Source organism: Taudactylus pleione, unplaced genomic scaffold (genome assembly GCF_031769625.1).
Source record: "Taudactylus pleione unplaced genomic scaffold, aTauple2 ptg000176l, whole genome shotgun sequence".
In the NCBI taxonomy this organism is placed as follows: Eukaryota; Metazoa; Chordata; class Amphibia; order Anura; family Myobatrachidae; genus Taudactylus; species Taudactylus pleione.
Genome location: NW_028284578.1, coordinates 3,494,062 through 3,517,424, shown reverse-complemented (window position 1 = coordinate 3,517,424; position 23,363 = coordinate 3,494,062). Strand labels below are relative to the sequence as shown.

At 46.8% G+C, this 23,363-nt stretch overlaps 1 protein-coding gene across 8 annotated transcripts in view; it reads left to right on the top strand.

The window, feature by feature from the left end:
* Positions 1–23,363, top strand: part of GRIA1 (glutamate ionotropic receptor AMPA type subunit 1) — a 333,609-nt gene that overhangs the window by 276,667 nt on the left and 33,579 nt on the right. For all 8 annotated transcript variants that reach the window (XM_088475695.1, XM_088475691.1, XM_088475690.1 and 5 more), the window contains exon 13: positions 1,515–1,762. In XM_088475695.1, coding sequence (XP_088331821.1) covers positions 1,515–1,762 — 248 coding nt within the window. The remainder of the gene's footprint in view (positions 1–1,514; positions 1,763–23,363) is intronic.

Here is a 23,363-nt window from a genome sequence, read left to right as displayed (position 1 = left end):
CTCCTTGTCTTCCTCCCTGCACCCGGAAGAAGAAGAAGAGGAGAAGGAGGCGGGGGACCCAGGAGGAGCACACAGGAGGCTGAGATGAGGGATTCCGGCAGTGAGAGGTGCTGGGCGACTGTGGGGCGGCGAAGCGGCAGGGAGCGGGATGCGGTAAGAAGTCCATAGGCTTCTATAGGGTAACGCCAGAAAATCTTGACATTACCCTACGCTTCGAAAATCGGGCGGCCGGGGCTTAGTACATATGAAAATGCAGTAAAAAAAACCAAAAACGGGGTTTTCATTGCATTTTTCCTCTAGCACATCCCGGCCCAAGCAACATATAAATAAACAGATAAAAAAATTAACTATATGAAACATGTATATGACATATAGGGGGCAGTGTGCCATGGAGTGCCTTTGGAACAGTAATTAATTTTGCCTTGTACAGTTATACCCCATAGAGGGGAGCAGGAAAACGAGTGAAGATTCCATACCATAATGAGCTGTCATTCTCACACCCAGGACATTGTGGTGATGTCTGGCCCCACATCACATAAAATTGTAAATCAATGTGAATTGAGTCAGCCATTTTGTATTCTAAAACAGTAATCAAGAGATTACAGGCTATTAATTCACTATGACCACTAGTTCCTTGTGAATTAATAGGCTGTGTTCTCTTGAATATTGGAATTACTGCTCCCAACATTCCCTGTCACAGTTCTGTTGTTAGAGCATGCTAAGACTGTGCTAAGCATGCTGGGATGTGTAGTTCCACAGTAGATGGAGTGCCGCAGGCTGCCTACCCCTTGGCGGTTTGCATGTGTAGGTAACGTGTGCTTCAGAACAGAGGTGAGTGACAGGTCTGTGAGATTTAAAGGCTGACCTAGGCGTATGAAAAGAAAGCACAGTTAGCAAAACTGACCCTTTGCTATAAACATAAAAAACATAATCCTACTTTAGGTTTAACTAGTTTAACATTCAGTACCATTTAGGAATTGTGTGCTCTGTTATCTTACTAACTTTGAATCTTCTCCATAGAGTTCCTTTAATACTTAAGAAGTCGCAACATTAAGCTTTGCCAACAATTAGTATTTAAAACTGTCTTATTTCCTGTTCATATTTATTACATTTCTGCGACCCTTCAGAAAACTATGATATTCTTTTTTGCCTTCATCATTAAGCCTTACATATTTTACATTACGTATGGGCTCTCTGTCATAAAGTGACATGAAAGAACAATTTTCGCAACTTGTCTCGTGTTACCAAGTTATCAAAGTATTTTGTACCTAATTTGTGTTTCGAAGTTCAGATTCTGCTCAAAGAAGCATTTGCATAAGGAAAGACATCCGCAGACATTATCTGATGAAAGCCTATTAACGAGATACTATATTCTCCAATCAGGAACCTTTTTTTTTTAAAGCGGCATCCAACTCCCTGACAAAAAAAGCATGAAAGCATACTGTATATCTTCTCATATATCTTTTTCAAAATTTTTTTGCAAAGTCCTCTTCTCTGATATTATGTTTTCCTAGAGATCGAAAATTGCCGTCTTTGAAAAGATGTGGACTTACATGCGCTCAGCCGAACCCTCTGTGTTTGTAAAGACAACTGAAGACGGAATGAACAGAGTTAGAAAGTCTAAAGGGAAATATGCCTATCTCTTGGAGTCCACTATGAATGAGTATATTGAGCAAAGAAAACCTTGTGACACCATGAAGGTGGGAGGTAACTTGGATTCCAAGGGCTATGGCATTGCCACCCCCAAGGGGTCACCTCTGAGGTAAGTAACTGAGCTGTGCTTGATTGTGCATTTATTTTGCTCTTTGGCTGTATACCCAGGGGTACATGGAACAACAACAAAAACTCTCCTTTAAGAAACCATTTCACCATCCCTATGTATCATTCATGCCATCCATCTGCTTGGTGTCATTTCATTCTGTGAAACATTGCTCTGTGTCAAAATGGACAGTACATTAGATGTTGTAAGTAACTAATCAGCTAAATGTTAGAATTAATCAGGGGTAGGACTATAGTGGGTGCAGGGGAGGTGGCGGCTATGGGGACCAGCGATGAAGGGGAATTGCCAAACCTGTCCAATCCACTTCATTTACGGTGAAGCAGTGCTTCTAGGTTTGAAAACCCAAATGGACCTTCGCATCAGTTGTGTTGGGCTCCGCACTTATTCAGAAGGGCAGTGTGGGTCTTTGGAGGGGTTGGGTATGGATGCCGGAGCGACAGGAATAAGACACCTGTCAGTAAGTATCCTAACCCTACCCCTAAACCTAACCCTCCCTCTCCACACCCTAAACCTAACCTCCCCCTCTAGTTCCTAAACCTAACCCTCCTCCTAGTGTCTAACCCTCCCCCTAGTGCCTAACCCCTAACCCCACTACTTACCGTCGGGATGCCAGCAGACGGGATGCTGGCGATGGGATTCTGACTGGTGTCGGGATTCTAGTGTTGGCGTTCTGAGCGCTGGCATCTCAACAGCTGGGATAATAACTGCATCCTTCTTTGGGTATTTTCGGCACAAATTGCAGCCCAATTCTCCCCATTTGCTACCGTATGTGGCCTGATCACTGCACCTATTTTACCCTATTTGAGTTCGATTTTTAAATGGTAGAAAACAGATTGTTTTGCTTTGTTCTGGATAATAAATTCTTATGAGCAGGAAGTAAACATTTTAACGTAATGGAATAATGAATAATGTAAGTATATGCTCTATAATGAGCTGGCTAGAAATCATGTGATATAACATCATTTTTTTTCAACCCATTGTTGACTAGTTGATGGGAAAGTTTTTGTTTTTTTTGGAAGTATCAGTACAAAGAAATAGTCAGTAATTAGATAATGGAGGAAACAAAAAGAGTTGATCTCTTTTTTTTTTCTTTTTTAATGGTTTCTGCCACTAAAAAATATTATCAACTTCTTACTAAATTTGGCCTCGCTGGTTGCAAACTAATTATTAGACACAACCACCGAACACTGTGAACACTGCATCAGTAGTCATACTGACTACACATATAGATGATTGAACATTGCCAATTAGATTTTGCTGGGCACTGAATAATCAGATAAAATAAAAAGAGCCACTTTGAAAGAAATAAGTTACCAAGAATATTAGCATGTGTGTGGCCAACCTATGAGAATGTGGGTAACATTATAAGAAGTAAAACTGTTGCTAGAATAGACAATAACTACTTTAAAGAAGAATCTTCTGATTTGAGTACACTAAGGACCTCATTCAGAGTCTCTCGCAAGATGCGATCGCTCGCTTGCAAAAAGGGGCCGGGTATGCAAATAGAAATCGGTATGAACTACCGCCTGTTCGATTCCCAGTAGCGGCAGCCCGACAGATGAACAGATCCCGGCAGTGGCGGCCCGACTGGAAATCCCGATCGTCCTCAGGTAAGTAATAACTAACCTAACCCCCCTAACCCTAACCCTCCTTAGGGGTGCCTAACCGTAACCTCCCCCCAAGTGCCTAACCCTAATCCCCCCTGTAAGTGCCTAACCCTAATCCCCCCCTTCCCCGCTGCCTAAACTAAAGTCCCCTGGGGGGGTGCCTAACCCTAAGTCCCCCCCCGGGGGTGCCTAACCCTAACCCTCCCTCCTCCTAGCCTAACACTAACCCTCCCGGGAGGGGTGCCTCACCCTAAATTCCTCCCCCGGTGCGCTAAACCTAACTCTCCCCCCCCGCGCGCGGCTGTCCACTCGCAGCGCCCGGCATCCCTTCGATCGGGATGCCGGGCGCCTGTGTCCCGGCGTCGGGAAAATGACAGGTGTCTAGATATAGACGTCTATCATTTAACCCACGCCGGGATTACGCAGTCGGGAAGCCGGCTGTCGGGATCACGTCAGCCGGTATCCCGATTGCTTCCCATGCAAATCAAGCAGACGCTCTTTGCGCTGTAAGGACGCCCTCTACGTCTTAGTGAGCGACAGCAGCTAGCGTATGCTGGACTATAAAACCTCCCACCTGTCACTCGCAGCACACGTCATATCCGGGAAGTGTCTAATTAATCGTGAACATCGAGGGACATCGGAGCTGCTCGCAGCGCTTGGGGTTGACCTGACCTACCTCAAACACTGCGAGCAGTTCAGGCTAAAAAACAACCAAGTTACGTGTGCAATGATGCTACTTTGCTAATTATGCACACCCATTAAACGCCGTTCTGACGGTCAGACACGCCTGCGTTCGCACAACCACTCCCCCGTTCACAAGCACCTTCCCCTGTTACCACCCACAAACGGCGCAATCTGTCACTCAAAGTAGCTACCTGTCTGTGTACTACTAGCGCTGGATTGTACATCGCAGACGCTTGTTTGCGCACTCGCACTGCAACTTAGACGAATGCGCAGATGGGCGAAAATCGCTTCTAGCGAGCGATTGCGCCTTAGCGAGAGACTCTGAATGAGGTCCTAAGTAAATCTGTGCATGAATCCCAAGTAAATCCATTGTGTTCAGGCCTAATTCCAAGTGTCAGGGCTGCTTGGCTCAACACAGAAACTCTGCAAAACATAGGCCCATGAAGGTACAGGTTTGCTACTTTAACCATTTATGTGTGTAGTATAGTGTTGCAAGCTCTGCTGCACAGATAAATCATAGTCACATAAGTGTCATTATTTAAACAGATCATGATATTAAGAAATATGTAATAAATGGGGTAATGTGTTATTTAGTGTTAACCAGGATGGGGCCAATGCAGAATTAAATGCAAGTTGTCCACAACATTGTGTAATACCCATAAATACATATATTGGCTCATATACAGATGAGTTGCATGCATCAGACCGCCCATATCCATATAACTGGTTTAATAACTGTCATCGCTAAAAGTGCACACTTGTACCAGTTCTATCCTTGGCACAAAGGATCTGTCTGGAAACTAGTGTAATTACATATATGCACAAGTTTTAAGCGGAGATGCGTCTGAGTCTCATACGACTTACCATTGCCTGTAGATACATGCGCTCGGTTTCCGAGCATGCGCAGTACAAAAACCCAAAAACCGCTGTGTGTCTAAACCTGAAGAATGGTATGGGTGCTTATGTTGCTCTATTACCACCATGCAAACTTAAATATTTTCAGGCCTATTCTAACCTTGCTCTGTCTTAGAACTAGTGTTTTTAGCCATCTGACAGAGTTTAACAACTAATGCGAAACAACATGGTCCTCATGACATAAATAATAATACATCTATCAATCCAAGGCAGTTTTTACTGTACATGGTCAAATTATCTGTGCCCAATATTTTAAAATCAGTGTCAGTAATCACTGGACTATAAGCTAAGAACAGATAAAACCTAGTGACTTCCTAAGTCTGATTTGCTGTAACTAGTAGTGTGCTTGTGTGTTCTCGCACTGCTCATTATCCAAAACCACCCAACTAAGGGCCATTAGAGGCGAAAAGTCCGGTTTGGCAAAAAAATTTTGTCGATTTGCACTTTACTCCTGTTTTCTGCTTTTCGCCCTATTAAATTCCAGGATGTTTTCACCTGCGCAAAAACTCCATAGGCAAAATCATGCAAATAAGTTTCTCCACCCAGAAGCAGGCAGGCAGAGACATTAGGTGCAAAATCTCTATTTCTACTTCAGGGTCCATAGGGTATCCACAGGATACCTTGGGGTATAGGTGTGACGTCAGTCGCAGGGCACCAAAGAGTTAAGCTTTCAGCCTCCCAGGATGCACTAAGTCCCCCTCCTATACCCCGCCCCCGAGCCAAGGCACCTCAGTTTAGTTTGGTGCCCGGCCGGAGTCGGGTGCACCTGTTGGAGTGGGGGCTAGAAGAGCCCCTGAAGCTTATTCTTCATGCAGCTGTGGCTGCACAACTGGATGAACAGCATGGACAGTCAGTCCTGACGTCCATGCTGTCTTCCCTACACCCCGCCGGTACCAGAACGCCGGTACTGATCCGGGGATGCTGGTGGGCGTCTGGGGTCACAGCTAGCGGTGACCCCAGATGCTCCGGACCATGGCCGGATTCAAGGGGGACAGAGGTAAGCAGCGGGGTCCCGCGGTGGGTCCCCGCTGATCACATGGTCCTAAGTCCCCAGGCAGGGGGCTCCCTGGGGACTGGCTGCAGCGTGGAGCCAGGCGACCAACCTGCGCTTCCACTACCCCCTGGGACAGCGGACTGCAGCAGAGCGGTAGCGCTGCGGCGTCCCAGGGGTTAAATGCATGCCAGGGGAGCGCGCCTTCCCTGTCTCACAGCCGGCGCCTCCCCCGCTGCACACAGCCCTCTCTGCATGCTGCCGACTGGTCCTGTGGCAGCGCTCCTCCCCCAGGCCAGCCTCCTCTCTGCTCCTCGGCGGCCATCTTCTCCAGAACGCATGGTGAACGCTGCTGGAAGCGCTGGAAGGAAGCATCGTGGTCTGGGTCCCCCCGCATACCTCTCCTCCGCTGTGGTCAGGTCTGTGTATGCAGCGCTGTGTCCTACCAGGCCCTGTGTCTGTGTAGTTGAGTGATCAGCGCTGTTAGTGCAGGAATTGTTATTTTTCTGCATTGTATGTGACTGTGCTAGCGCTGCTGCCTGTAATCTTTTCTTCTCTAAACTGTCAGCTTTATTACTGTCCCTGTTCTTTCTGCTAAAGCCCTTGCGGTGCGGTGCTGCAGGGTGGTCTCTCGCCTATTTAATACTTAATTGGTGAGAGAGGTCACATACGTGGTGCCATCATGTCTGAAAGTGATTTTCCCCTCCGGCTACAGTGTACCACGTGCAAAGTACCGTTAGCGGAGGGGGAGGGTAGCGCGGAGGGCCTTTGCCGGCAGTGTTTGTCCATGGCGCGGCCTATTACGGTTACAGCACCGGTACAGGAGCCACCCTGGGCTTGTTTCGCTCAGGCGTTAACAGCTTTAGTGGGCCAGTTAGCTCCGCAGCCCGCGTTTACTCCGATGGGTTTGTCCCAGCAGTCTGTGGTGTCGTCACCCATGCAGGGGTTCCCACGACAGTTGGTGGTACCCCACAGTCTCCCTATTTCCCCGCTCCCGGGTTCTCAGGAGCCAGCGTGGGTTAACTCCCTGACGAGTTCTGTACAGCACTTGTCGGATGTGTTGCAAGGGGAGTCTGTGATGCGGTCTCATAAAAGGCCGGTGGCGTCTCTGTCCGCTCCTTATGAGGATGACGAAGGGACGTCTGATGATGGGGAGATTCTAGATCCTTACGATCAGGAACCTCTCCATACTAAGGACGCTGATGCTAAGTCCAAAGTATATATTCCTGGACTTATTCGGGCGGTCCGCACAGCCTTGGTGATTGAGGACGAAGTTCCCCCAGCGGCTAAATCTAAGTATGCCTTTTTCAAAGATGTGAAGGGCGATGCCACAGTCTTTCCTCTTTCGGGTCAGTTGGTGGACCATTTAGAGGAGGCGTGGAAACAACCTGGCAAAAGATACCAGCCGCAGAGACGCCTGGCGGTGGCTTATCCGTTCGCGGATAATTATTTTGCGAAGTGGGAATCCCCTCCACAGGTGGATTCTCACGTGACCCGTCTTGTCCGTAGTGCCACATTGCCGATGCCATCCATGTCCTCCCTTAAGGATGCTACGGACCGCAAGGTAGAAATCTGCCTGAAGTCCGCTTATTCCCTTGCAGGGGGGGCAGCACGGCCGGCTATGGCCATTTGCTGGGTTGCCAGAGCGATGGAGCGCTGGGCGGATTCATTAGAGGCTTCTTTTGAATCCGACTGTCCGGCCGATCAGGCGGAGTTGATTGGCAATCTCCGTGATTCGGCCACCTACATCAACGAGGCGGCTCTAGACATTAGTACTCTGGTGTCTAGAATTTCTTCAGCAGCGGTAGCTGCTCGTCGCACCTTGTGGCTGCGATCCTGGAAGGCGGACGCAGATTCCAAGAAAGGTCTGGAAGCGTTGCCGTTTACCGGAGAAGTTCTCTTCGGTCCGGATCTGGATAAGATTGTGGCCACGCTGGCGGCAGCCAAATCTGCCTGTCTCCCGTCGGCCGCTGCTCCTTCTGGTTCGGGACCATCGTCCTTTCGGTCATCTAGGGCCCAGGGCAGGCCCAAACCACAGTCGTTTCCTCGACAGGCTGGCCCTAAGAAATCGGTCAAGCCCCGGAAGCAGGCATGGAGTACCAGACGTCCGGCCCCCAAGCCAGATGACAAGCCTGCGGCCTGACGGTCCGGGCCTCCCTTTGGGGGATCCCAGGGTGGGAGGCCGCCTGCTACAGTTCGCCCAGTGTTGGTCGACCACTACGACAGACACTTGGGTTCTGGAGGTGGTTTCCCACGGATACGCCCTCTCCTTCCGGCACAGACCCCCGGCTCGCTTCTTCACCACGGGTCTCCCATCAGACCGGAACAAGGCTACGGAGCTGCGGAAGGTATTGCACACTATGCTCCAGGCTGGAGTTATAGTGGCGGTTCCATTCTCCCAGAGGGGCCAGGGTTTCTATTCAAATCTATTTTTGGTACAGAAACCCAATGGGTCATATCGTCCGATTCTCAACCTCAAAGCACTCAACAAGTCTTTGCGGGTCCCGAAGTTTCGGATGGAGACCCTACGGTCCATCATTCTGGCGCTGGAACCTGGGGACTACTTGGTGTCATTGGACATACAGGACGCTTACCTGCATGTCCCTATTCTTTGGCGCCATCAACAGTTCCTCAGGTTTGCAATCAGCAGCGACCACTTCCAGTTTCGGGCGTTACCTTTTGGCCTGGCAACAGCACCACGTGTTTTCACCAAGGTGATGGCGGTCATAGCGGCTTCTCTGCGGCTGCAGGGAGTCCGCATGTTGCCGTATTTGGACGACCTGTTATTGGTGGCAGGATCTCCAGAGCTCCTGTTACGCCACTTGGACCTGACCATTGCACTGCTGCAACGGCACGGCTGGCTAATCAACTGGCAGAAGTCCACTCTAATCCCGTCTCGGAGGATTTTGCATCTTGGAGCCTTATTGGTCTCGGGACAGCAAAGGATCTTCGTGACGGAGGACAAGATCTCTGCTTTACAGTCAAGGGTGCGCAGTTGTCTGCACAGCCGCCGGGTGTCCTTACACTCGGCGATGAGGTTACTGGGCTCCATGGTGTCGGTGTTCGACATGGTGGAATACGCCCAGTTTCACTCCAGACCTCTGCAGCACCTGATCCTGTCCAAGTGGAACGGGCTGACTCAGTCTCTGAAGTCCCAGACGATTGTGCTCACCCAGGAGGTTCGCCTGTCCCTTACGTGGTGGTTACAGACGACCCACCTCAACAAGGGACGTCCGTTCTGGGTTCCAAATTGGGTCCTGTTGACAACGGACGCCAGTCTTCGGGGCTGGGGAGCAGTTTCGGGTCCACACTTGTTCCAGGGCAGGTGGACGCCGACAGAAGCGGAGCTTCCAATAAATATCTTGGAACTCCGTGCGGTCTTCAATGCTCTCCAGCAGGCACAGCGGTTTCTCCAGGGTCGCCCGGTGCAGGTCCAGTCGGACAACGCTACCACCGTGGCCTACATAAACAGGCAAGGAGGAACTCGCAGTCGGGCGGCTCTCGTAGAGGTCTCTCGGATCCTGGTTTGGGCGGAGCGCAATCTTCCGGCCATATCAGCGGTCTTCATCCCGGGAGTGCTCAATTGGGAGGCGGACTTTCTAAGTCGCCAGGACGTTCATCCGGGGGAATGGTCCCTGCACCCGGACGTTTTTCAACTACTGGTGGACAGGTGGGGTCTTCCAGAAATCGACCTCATGGCGTCCCGGCACAACAACAAGTTGCCGGTGTACGGGTCTCGCACAAGAGACGAAGGGGCGTCTCTGGTGGATGCTCTGTCCGTCAGGTGGACGTTCCGGTTCGCATACCTGTTCCCTCCGGTCTCCCTTCTTCCACGGGTAATCCGGAAATTCAAACAGGATGGAGGGACGCTCCTGTTGATAGCTCCCGCGTGGCCCAGACGGCACTGGTTCTCAGACCTTCAGGGTCTGTCCGTGGACATTCCTCTGCGGTTGCCGCTACGACCGGACCTTCTGTCTCAGGGTCCTTGCCTTCACCCGGACCTGACTCGGCTGTCTTTGACGGCGTGGCTGTTGAGACGGCCATGCTGAGGTCCCGGGGGTTTTCCAGCTCTGTGGTGCGGACCATGTTACGAGCTCGGAAACCGTCTTCCGCGAGGATATACCATCGCGTGTGGCATACGTTCTTCCAGTGGTGTCGACCGAGAGGTTATGCACCGCGGGAGTTTCGTCTGTCTCGGATTCTCACCTTCCTGCAAGCGGGACTAGATCATGGGCTTCGCCTTGCTTCTTTGAAGGTACAGGTTTCGGCCCTATCTGTCTGGTTTCACCGTAGGATTGCTACAATCCTGGATGTGCGCACCTTTATGCAGGGTGTTCTCCGCATTCAGCCGCCCTTTGTTCCACCTGTGGCGCCTTGGGATTTGGCTGTGGTCCTGAGGGCTCTCCAAGGACCGCCGTTTGAACCACTGGGCTCAGTGGATCTTAAATGGCTAACAGCTAAGACTGTTTTCCTTCTGGCCATTGCTTCGGCCAGACGTGTTTCTGAGTTAGGGGCTCTTTCTTGTAGACCCCCTTTCTTGGTTTTTTATGGGAACAGGGCAGTGCTCCGCACTCGGCCCGAGTTTCTTCCCAAAGTTGTTTCCCAGTTTCATATTAACGAGGAAATAGTGGTTCCGGCCTTTAACTCACCGGGTCTTTCCGTGGGTGAGGCCTCTTTGGATGTTGTGCGGGCCTTAAGGACTTATGTTGACCGCACTTCTTCGTTTAGGAAGTCGGACGCTTTGTTTGTCCTCTTTGGCTTCCGTAAAAAGGGTTGGCCTGCTTCAAAGCAAACTTTGGCAGCCTGGATCCGTATGGCTATTTCTGAAGCTTATCTTCATGAAGGCCTACCGGTCCCTCCTTCTCTGAAGGCTCATTCCACTAGGTCTGTGGGTCCTTCGTGGGCAGCTCGACGTGGTGCCTCGGCAGTTCAGATCTGCAAGGCTGCTACGTGGTCTTCTGTCCATACCTTCGTGAGGTATTACAGGTTTGACACCTTCGCCTCTCAGGATGCTTCCTTCGGGCGGCGGATTCTCCTTTCTGCACAGGAGCGTCCCCACCCTTAAAGGATACTGCTTTGGGACATCCCCAAGGTATCCTGTGGATACTCTATGGACCCTGAAGTAGAAAATATGAGATATGGTAAGAACTTACCCTTGTTATCTCTATTTCTACGAAGTCCATAGGGTTCCACAGGACTCCCGCCCTGTCGCACCTGTGCTGCAGATGGGCTTTGCTCTGGTCACCGGTTTTCCGTCTCCCTCTGGTGAGAATGTGATTCTTGTATGTGTCCAGATCTTTGTTCTCTCTCTTCCTTCTCCTCCTCCGGCCTATGGCTTGGTAACTAACTGAGGTGCCTTGGCTCGGGGGCGGGGTATAGGAGGGGGACCTAGTGCATCCTGGGAGGCTGAAAGCTTAACTCTTTGGTGCCCTGCGACTGACGTCACACCTATACCCCAAGGTATCCTGTGGAACCCTATGGACTTCGTAGAAATAGAGATAACAAGGGTAAGTTCTTACCATATCTCATATTTTTGGGGTACAAATGTGGGGACTTGATTAAGAACACTTTGGACACCCCCAATGACTAATAACGCAAAAAAAAAACTTAAAACACCCTAAAAACAACTTGTCATTTTTGAGGTGAAAATTTATAAAATGTTGGAAAATGGGTAAAAAATAGTGGGCCTGGTATTTTGTGGGGCTATAGGGTTGAGACAGATGTTTTTAGGATTGCAGGAGGCTGCAGCAGGTGTATTTTTTTAGATGTTTTTATATCTTCACTTTAGAGACACCAAAATATTCTAGTACCCATTTACATGTACCCCAAATTTAACTACGGTACTTATTTTTCTCCAAAAACATTGCTTTATATAATTTTTCCTCACTTATGCAAATATGCATATTACAGCCAATTGACTCAATATAAGATCACTAAATACTTTTATTAGGGCTATTAATACTCTTCTACAGTATATTGATTCCCAGAGACAGTTAGGTTTTTTATGGGGTACAGACTGATTTCCCCAAAATATGCTGTCCTTTTCACTAGTTTCGCTATTTACTACATTCGCCTATCCACGTTTTCGCCTGTTTTGGAATTGAATAGGGCGAAAAGCGGGGATGCGCATGGTGAAAACATTGTGTCCAAACAGGCGAATGAGGCGAAAACATCACGCTTTCACCGACCTCGGCTTTTCGCGGCTAATTGAATACGGGCCTAAGTGGTATGAATCTCAGTCACCTCTCCCCTTGTGACTGAATGGGCAAAAATGGATGTTGACAGGGCCGTGTTGATAGAATTGCGGGCCATGGCGAATTGCGCGTCTGCGGAAACACGTCTGATTTCAGACAGATCTTTCGCAACACAGATGGAACTGGCGCAAATGATAAGTGGGAAGGTAGGCATGATCCAGCAACAGAGATGTGTACATCTCTGTATATGGGCAAATATACAGTATGCTTTTAATTCCGTACACTCAATGCTAGAACAATTTAGTCTGACTTGTGCTGAAGTCTGCATTACAGTTGTTATCCTTTCCTGTACTAGCAAAAGACCTTGTTCTAGGGCTAATGTGCTTCTGTCCCTGACCACACTAACTAATAAAAAAGCTTCACACGATAAAACTGAGAAGAGAATGCAAATTTATATCCTCCGCCTGACAGGAAACATATTCCTCTACATGCAAGCTACATCCCCGTACACTTACTGACACATGTCCTTGTCCTGTTCCGCTCACAAGATATTCTCATAGCCTTAGGCAGTAAGAAATAAACTGTCTTGCTGCAGCAGGGAAAACATGAAACATTAGCAGACAGTTCAGTGAAATGATGGAGAATGGTTGCAAGGGGTGGGGATGGCACACTCTTTTTCAAAGAAAGGCCGGTTTGACTTATTGTGTTAGAGCTGTAGAATTCTCTACTTTATCTTCTTGTTTCATGTTTGTTTTCCAGCGTGAAACTCAGAGTACTGAAATTGGCACACTTTGCGGGTCGTGTATGACAAGTAAAATATGCACTAGGTGATGCAATTTCTATGTATTGCATTAATATTATCGGTGTGTGTATACAGTTACACTGCGGTCTTGTGTACATAAAGATGGTGACCTTGGGTCTCATTTAGGGACTGAATCAGAATTGCACCTTATTTGGCCTCTCTGTGGCTGCATTGCATGTTTGGAAATAAATCTGTCCACACTATCAGTACAGACTTGCACCTAACCCATCCTTAGTGCAAGAGATCCGTCAAAAATCAGTCAGGTCTCTACATGCACACAACCCTGAATAGTCTGCAATGCATTCTACAGGCCAACGTCACACCAGCGGCACACTAATCCACCAAGTTTCAAAATTATGTTTTCTTAAATTTACAGTATAGCCTGTGGTTATAGTGTTTCCATTGCTATACATCAGTGGTGTCAAACTCGGGCCTTTCAGCTGCAGTGGAACTACACATCCCAGCATGCACTGCCAGAGTTTTGCTATTAGGGCATGCTAAAACTGTGACAGAGCATGCTGGGATATGTAGTCCCACAGCAGCTGGAGGGCCCGAGTTTGACACAACTGCTATACATAGACAAATGTTGCCATTGCCCAAATGCTTTCTATAGATACTGTAGCGTTTGCAACAGTGACATCTGCAGTCTAAAACAGTGTATTGCAATACACTGTCAAAGTATAGGATTTGTAAGGGTTCTTGACAAGAAAGCCAGTAGTTGGGATGCCTATATGACCAAGTAACCACTGCTATTTTAAGATTATAAACATACAGCATTATAAATATTTGATTGTGAAAACTATGTTATGTTTTATTTTTGAGTACAGCTCAAAGGACAGAAAGGCATTATTGGTCAAAGGCATATGGAAATTAGATATCTATTACCCTGCCCTGTGATCAACAGGGTCTTTAATAGTCATAAAATGTGCATACAGTTTAATTGTCTCTCCAGTAAATATAGGTTAATTGCATCATAGAGATTATTAATAGGCAAGGAGGCATGCATATTAGAACAGTGCATAGTCCATTTTGTAAATGGATCTCATAGTTTATAACAGTGTGCATGCTCCATAACAGTGAGTAGGCACCTATGGGTGATGCCAGCGTGCAGGCAGAGCTGCAGGCTATGCTGATTTCAGATGGATCTCTTGCACCAGACATATACGGCTGGGGCAAGGGCATGCTAATAATGATGATGGCTGTTTAATCAAGTGGTGTTGTGCAGTCACATGGACGCGTACATACACATGCGTATATTTAAGTTCTATGCACACAGTATAAGTGTTATTGCCAGGGTCACAACTAGGGGTGTGCGAGTGATGCCACCACACAGAGCCCTGTGGGCAGTGCCATCACTGCCCCACGGCCCCTGCATCTGGCTAGCAGGGCTCCTGGAACAGCACTCTACAGCCAAAATCGCTGCTGCAGTGCTGCCTGGAGCATCCTATGTACAGCCCCTTGGAACATCCTGTGGACACTCGGGACTTTTGGAGGAGAATTTTAAAAGCTGTGACTTACTCAACATGGGGCCTGATTCAGAGATTTACACAAAGCCGATATTTTGCAGATTGAGCGATTGTTTGCAAATGCGCATACGTGCAAGCCACACAGCGATTATATTATGAATACACTCGTACAGTGGAACCACTCACAGAGTGAGTCATTCAGCATTTGGGGGTGTTAACGGAGGGGGGGGATGTCATAAAAACGTGTGACCATTTAATGGGCGTACATAAGTTAGCCATTGCGTTCACCTTCACAGCATAAGAGTTCTCAGCATGTCAGGAGAGCTGCAATGACATGACTTGCGTGACTGCCGGATGTGTGTCGATGTGCTGCACGTCATCAGATGGATATGAGAAGGCAGCAGTGGGGGTCCCTATTATTGGCTAAGCTATGTAAGGCATTAGCATATTTAGCAACTGCATCCTGTGAGAGAATTCAGTTGAAATTGCATTAGTGTAAATCTCTGAATTAGGCCGATGGTCGCAAGCAATGCGACCAATCAGAAGTGCACAGTGGGTGGCTGCCAGAATATAATCTTCCAGCAGCCGCCAATGACAGAGGGACATCCTGGCCCCTATGTATCCCTGCAATCTCCCCTAGTATTTGCCGTGCTGCCGATCACTGCTAATCGGGCAGCACGGCAGGAGCCCCACACTCGGCGGCTGCAGAGAGGAGCCGCCGCCGGGGAAATGTAAATGTAGCAGCCCTCCAGTGTATTCCCAGCAACTGCAAAGTTGCAATATCGCAATGGTCCAATCATCAATAGTCCGATATATTGATGACCGATGTGTTAAAAATCTATATTAATCTTGTGTTTAAAATAAAAAAATATTTTACAAATAAAATCATGTTGGATAAATTACGTATAAATAGATATTCTTGACCTAGTTCAAGCATAAAAAAAAACAATTTTGAAGCAGTTTTTGGCCAAAAATATTGGCCAATTATGTGGTGAAGAGACTTTAGCATAAGATGCACTGGAATGATCAAGTGGCAGATAAAATTATTTAGCCCTAGACCTATCTCTGTCCCAAATGGAAACACAGAGGCAATATTCAGTATAGCAGCTCAGGGCCTGCACTCCAGCCCATTCATCTTCATTCGTAGATATTGTCCTGAATGACATCTATTATGAGGTGTCATATGTAGGTCAGGATGGAGATGAATTTGTGGAGCAGCATCTGAGTTACTGTAGCACAAAGTAAGATACAGTAACTGATACTTCAAGTAAATAGAAAACATCTATTTTCTTTATGCACACAGCCAATGTTCTATCCGAAACAAACTGCAAGCTCCTATCCACACTCTGCATTGTCTTACTGGGCATGTGGAGAGTGAACCCCCACAAGTGAAGGCTCTCACTTTTGCAAAAGCCCAATACAGCAACAATGCTAGGACAGAGTTTTCTCACAAGCTCTGTACTTGCATGCAAATTTTAGTACATTCATTCATGAGTTATTTCCTTATACTGCAATGCATATTTCAGTGAAATCATCGCATCACAACAACATCTGATTTGCATATTTTGCTAAATATATAAAAATGCCCCTGTGTCTTATAACTTAAAGCAGCAACCAAGACTTCTTAAAGGGGTGGCTACACTTGTAAGCACATAGGGGTTTAATTGTGCTTAGCCAGATACCTGTCTTGCTCTTCAATTCTCACTGCTGATAAAAATTATATCACTACGACGGCACATGCGTGTACGCCAAACCTACCGTGCACAGCACATGTTTACCGCTGTACAGAACCAGTGACACTGTGGGTGCAGGAGGGAGGTAGCAGGCTAATGTACACATGAAGACTGCAGTGCCAGACATCCTACTCTCCATTAACATCCATGTCAGGGCCTGCAACCCAGATCAGGGTCACACAGTCAGCTATCTTAGATATCTCCCTATTGTACAGCACAAAGCAGGTAGCCATCATGTATGGAGCAGGGACTGGAGCGGTTCTACTAGGAGCAGTGCACACTGAACTGCAGGAAGACCATACTGATGCACTAGCAAATCACACATTGGCTTTCATTGTATAACTTTCACTAGGTCGATGAAAGCCAATTGCTGTTTGGATGCACATTTAACGGCTGATGTAGAGTCAAACACAAGTTGGTCATAATTAGGGATGAGCGGGTTCGGATTTACTCGGTTCTTATCGCCACATTACCGCAAGTTCGGATTAGTTCGGATTTATTTTATTGGCTATCCAAAACACGTGATAGCCGATAGCCAATGCCATTTTGAGAACCGAGTAAATCCGAGTAAATCCGAACCCGCTCATCTCTAGTCATAATTGCTTCCACATTCCGTGTATAGCACTTAGGGCTCTATTTATTAACGTTATTTTTACTAATATAAAGTGAAAAAGGGTGTTTTCACACCCTTTTCACATTATTTTAGTGTCACCTAAAGTTACTACAGGGCAATTGGAGTAGAATTCGTAAAATTCTACTCCAAGCCCTAATTATCACTTATTTTTAGTAAGCAGATCGCATTTCCCATAATTGTAATGGGAAATGTGATCTGGCCAAAGTTACTAAAAATAAATTGTGAAAAAATACCGGGGAAAGCCCTGTGATAATAATGCCACCTGGAAGTGGCATAATCCAGGGTCTCCCCCGGTTACCGGCCTCCTGCTCTGCTCTAACGGGCAGAGCAGAGCCCGGAGCCGGCCCCAGTGATCAGCTGTGTGGTCTAAACAGACCACACGCTGATCTCTGCTAAAGAAAAAAAATAGTAAAAACAAAAACTTACCTGAGTCCAGGGAACGGTGATCGGGGCTCCCGTGATGTCCTCCCTCTGGTCAGCTGGTCTCCCATGGTGGACTGAGACCCAATCATCATCTGACCGAGTCCCAGTGCAGTATGGGATGTCAGCTGACCGAAGCCACGGAGTACATCACCGGAGCACCGATGACTGCAGGTAAGTGTAATTAAGGGAGGGGGGGTCCGCGATCATGGGGGGGCGAGGCTTAGCACCGGGGGCGGGGCTTAGTGACGGTCGGTCAGCGCATGCGTCGGCACTTGTCACTGTATTTTTTGAAAAAATACCATGATAAGTGTGCGGAGGGGATTTGCAGGGACAGAGCTTTATTGCAAGCTCTGTGTAGTAAATCCCTGTGATATTGCCTGAATTCACATTGCGAATGTTTAATATAACACTACAATCTTCATTACAAATGCAGATTGTAGTAAATAGAGCCCTTAATGTGTGTAGTCGCCCTTGTGCTCAGTTGTAGGCACATCCTACAGTACGCTTGGTTTCATAGTCACCGTCATTATCAGCGCTATCCCTGGTGCAGGATATCATTCTGAATAGAGGCAAATTACACATACGAACCACTCTGCACAGTCCACAATTCCATCAACACATCCTTAATGAGCTTAGCCTACATGAGAATGCCCGATTACCACCAGTTAAAGTGGAGATGTGACTGAGTTGCTTATGAACTTGCATTGCCTGTTCCTATGTGTGCTAGGATCAGTGGCATATCTATAATGGGTGCAGTGTGTTCCAGGGGGGCCCCGCACCGCACACACATATTGTTTTTAAACTTACCTGTCCGAGGTCCCGCGTCTGGTGTTCTGCGCATGCGCAGTAGACTCTGGGCGCTAGAGTGTGCCCAGAGTCTACTGTGCATGCACAAAATGCCGGAAAATGGCCACCGCGGCCATATTTCCGCTTTCTGCCCATGCGCCGTGTTTTGCTGTTAAATAACTTCCATGTGCTTAAAAATCTATAGATAGGTTCAGGTACATAATAAAGTCCTTTAAAGGACTCTGCAAATCTGTATTTGGGAAATTTGGGTCATCAATTTACTTCCTGAAGGTGCAGGGTTTCTTGAGAAAGTTGGTGGGACCACGCTTACAAACGGAAATTAGGCAATTTGAATTGTGTCCAGAGAAAAGGTAGCAGGTCTGTCTATGTCTCACTCCATACATCCTTCATTCCTTGCACGGCTGATGGACCATGTCATATATGTAGCCTGAGGCCTTCCACCTGCATCACCGCATCATATGTTCCTCCTGTTACAGCCTTAGGCTCATTGCTAAAGGTTTGGTCTATGTATGTGTGTTCTGTGTCATTAGAGAATCACTCAGAAGGATTGGTGATCCAGTTTAATCTCTATTTTTCCCCAATATGTTCCCCAAAAATGATACATGTCACCCCAGCCCCCGCTGCCAAGGATCAGGGATAAAATGGACGTCTTAAAGGGGCATAACAGTCAATTTTACTGTTGTCCACTATTTCGTTTTCACGTATTGATTTCTTCCCACTGCAAGATCCATCCTGTTTCCTACTGTACATTCTTCTTTACAAACCACATTTTTACTGCTACATAGTGCAGAAATGCTCCAGCTCCGTCACCAAGGGCAACAATGATTCTAATGTTATTAACATCATGTTTACCAGAATTGTTTTATCTAACGTTATTATCTTTTATTTAATTAGCGCCATCATGTTGTGCTGCACTGTACAGTAATGGGGTACATAGAAAGTCACATACAAATACAGACTCAGACAAAAAGACACTAAAAATCTGTTTGATGTTTAATCAATGTTCAAAGTGGTCAGCCAGCTGCCATTACTTTGTCCCAAAAACTGTGTTTTGAGCTGATACTGCATGTGAGCTGAACACAATCCCCTATTCTCACTAGCCACTCACTTTAACCCACAACTTCTCTCTGTCTAAGACTGGCTATACATCTGCAATTCATTGGGGCAATTCCCTGGTTAGCCGATGGCTGGGCTGGGTGTTTGGCAAAATCCAACGCGCTGGATAATCTTGATCCGTCGATTCCGACCCAAACATGTACGGAATTGGCGAGCCTGGGATTTAAAAAATTTGGTATTTTGCCAATCCCCGAGAAATCGGCAATCATCAGATCGTCAATGATCGGATCTGAGTCGGGGATTCACTCGCTAGATGTATAGTCCACATAAAGTCCATTCAGTGACTTTCCTTTGACTTTGTGAAAATTGCCAGTCTGTTTTTTAGTGTAGTGTAGAGTGTGGTCCAACCCCTTTATAGACTTTAAGCTTGATCCAGGTTTTAAGGATATTTATGGTTAAATCAAAATTACCAAGGTACTAATTAAGTCACCTACATTCATGCATGGATTCCTTAAAACTTAGGGGTATATTTACTAAAGTGCAGGTTTTTAGGAGTGGAGATGTTGCCCATAGCAACCAATCAGATTCTAGCTATTATCTTCTAGAAGGTGCTAGATAAATGTTAAGTAGAATTTAATTGGTTGCTATGGGCAACATCTATTATAAAAATCCGCACTTTAGTAAATATACCTCTTAGGGGTCTATTTACTAAGCAGTGTTAGGAGACAGAGTGAAAAGTGATTAGAAAGTGATAAGGTGCCAGCCAATCAGCTCCCAACTGCCATCTCACAGGCTGTGTTTGAAAAATGACAGTTGGGAGCTGATTGGCTGTCACCTTATCACTTTCTAATCACTTTTCACTCTGTCTCCTAACACTGCTTAGTAAATAGACCCCCTAGAACAGGGGTTCCCAACCACGGTCCTCAAGGCACACTAACAGTCCAGGTTTTAGGGATAGCCACACCTCAGCACAAGTGACTTAATTAGAACCTCAGTTATTTTGATTTAATCAACTGTGCACAAACAAGGATATCACTAAAACCAGGACCGTTAGTGTGCCTTGAGGACCGAGGTTGGGAATCACTGCCCTAGACTGTTAAGGTGCCTAGGGAACCAAGTTTCGAAGGCACTGTTCTAAAAGGTTACTTTTTGCTTGAAGTATACTGTAGTTACTGATCGCAAATTCTGGTAAAAATTGCAACTTTTGCATGACATGCATATATTGCAACTTACATATCTGCTATAATGTACAAAGGAAACATTTTTTTATTTTTATTTTTAAATAAGGTTCACTTTTTTAAATGAAACTTCCAATGTCTCCCTGCCCAAAACTTTACACCAACTCCCTTCTTTAGGCAATTATGTAGGGTGACTCACTAAATAAAAATAAAAAATGAAAGACAGAATACTATTTTAAATTGAGTCTCATGTGGTCTATATACTATAGTTGATTACACTTTTTTATATCTAAAAGTTGATTGCCTTTTTAAAGACTTGTGCCTGGATTGTGTTGACCACGCCACCAATTCCCTCTTAGTGCTTTTCGCCCCAACACTTTATCTATCAACATGATGAGCACCGCTAAGCAAAACCTGTTACACATGCCTACCTATGTCAGTGCATCATATGAGTATACCAGAGTTGTGTTTGACTCTTTCTGCCTTGTCAGCCTTAAGCATCACCACCGGCCTATCCAGTACCTCAACATTGGTTAAGAAATTCTCCTGTGCAAATAGTGGATGAAAGATGCACCCTATTATTGTATAACAGTAAACAACATAAAATAGTAATCCAAATGAGACAATAACAGGATGTTCAGGACACTGCATTTTACACACTCTCCTGCTGGACTAGCAGTGATTTTCTTTGCCTTCTCTGTACCCAGTGCCGGGCTGGGGCACGAAGGGCCCACCGAGGCATTGCAGTAGTAGGTGCCCATGCTTAAGAGGTGTGATCAGCCACTGGAGGGGGTGTGGCCAGCCACCCCAGACACTTGGCTAACCATTAGGTGAACTGTGTGTAGTTTCTATAGAAGTGCACCAAGCAGTTTATGAATGGTCCTGCTCAACCAGGTAACTTACCCTCTAATAGAGAAACAATGTATATTTCAAGAGCTCAGTCTGGAACCTGACCCCTAGAGGAGGGGGTGGGCCCTCAAGCAGTGGGGCCCACCAGGGATTTCCTCTGTACCACTGTGGGCCAGTCCAACCCTGTACCGGTGACCTCCCCCAAACCTTTACTTCAGCATCATAGGCGTCTTTATAATGGGTGCAGCACCTGGGTCCAGGAGGGACCACACCGTACACCCTGCACCCACAGGTAGTTATACTTACCTCTATGCCGATCCCGAAGTGGTGCTCCGCAGCGCCGGACTGGCGCTGCAGAGCAGCAAACACCCACTGGGAAAACATTTTCCCAGTGATCTGCGCATGTGCAGAAAACATGTCCCCGGTAAAGTAGGCATGTGCGCCATTTTCCCAGAGACTCATGCATGCGCTGTAGTTTCTGGCATAAAGCCAGAATCTACAGTGCTCAGTGCCGCTGAGCCACTAACAGAGAGGAGGGGGCCCAAATGGAGGCTGCTCACGGGTCCACTCCTCTCTTAAAATGCCCCTGCTCAACATGCTTGCCACATATGACCTGGCTTCACCATATCTGTCCAGATTGGAAATATATTCGCACAATAACATGAACAGTACATATCACAAATACACAGTCTGGTCAGAGTCGGCTACACCTTTATTCTCAATAACTGATACCCACGATGTCATCATATGCCTCCAATAATTACCCCTTTGCTGACATAGGGAATAAACAACATGATAATATGCATATAGGCTTTTCTAATGAGCAATTCAAGACCCTTGCTGCAGCCCGTTGCCAATCCCAGGCTGTACCAAGAAAATCTAGTTGGAGATCCGGTACAGTGAGAGAGGAGCAATCACTGAAAGCTAATTTTGTTCAGTTGGCATAAGTGAATCATAGAAATGGCGGTAAGTTATAAAAATGTGATCTGTAATTACACTGTAATGTTGATGTGAAAGGTACACTTTTCGAAAATCCAATAAAGTACTGTATATAGGGGGACATAGATCAAAGCTTGGAGAGAGATAAAGTGGAGAGAGATAAACTACCAACCAATCAGCTCCTAGTTGTCATTTTAGAGGCTGTGGGGTCTATGGGCCTGATTCAGACCCGCTCGCTAGATGCGTTCGCATGCACCCAGCGTATGTAAATCCGGCAAAGGCAGGCGATCGCACGCCAAGGCATTAGCATGCCCACTATGTCTTGGTATGCGATCGCAGGGTGTATTCAGCCGCCCACTAGTCTGTATGAAGATGCCCACTTTTGCACGTCATCTCCAGGAAGTGTATGCAACCATCGGTAACATTGAGTACTATCGGATGCGATCGCAGCACTTGTGGTTGACCATACCCTACCGCAAGCACTACTCTTCAGTGTGAAATTCAACCAAGTGTCGTGTACTATGACGCGCCGTATTAATTATGCACGCCCCTGAAAGGGCGTTGAGATGCTTAGACACGCCTGTGGTCACACCACCACTCCCCTGTTTCCATCGACCAACCCCTGTTACCACCCACAAACGGTTTGTCCTGTCATTCAGTCTAGCGAGCTATCTATGCGCAGCAAGCGAACGCTTCCCAATAGCATGGACTAGTTCGCACACACGCACTGCGATGCATACGCATGCGCACATTGCGAACCATCGGCAGCTACTAGCGAACACAGCCTAGCGAGCGGGTCTGAATCGGGCCCTATGTACTAAGCCTTGGAGAAAGTACCAACCAATCAGCTCCTGTCATTTTCCAAACACACCCATTAAAGTGGAAGTTAGGAGCTGACTGGTTGGTACTTTATTTCTCTCCACTTTATCTCTCTCCAAGGCTTAATACATTGATCCTCTGTGTTTGAAAAGAGACAGTTAGGAGTTGTTTGGTCAGTACTTTATATCTCCACTTTATCTCTCTTTAAGCTTTGATAAATCTCCCATAAGCACTTATTTGTGAGTTTAAGATTGCCAGATTAGCCACGTAAAACTGATCACATGTGAAACACAGGGTGAATTGGTTCCCATGTATACCTGCATAATAAAGGCATGAAAAGATAGCATGTATATTATATACAGTTTGTGCACAGGTATTAACTTGGCTGATCTGGTCAACCAATATGCAATATATTTCCTAGACTCATGCAACTGTATTGTTTCAGGCAGTGCCTATGCTGCGGTGATGGAGTTGGAGCAGGGCTGG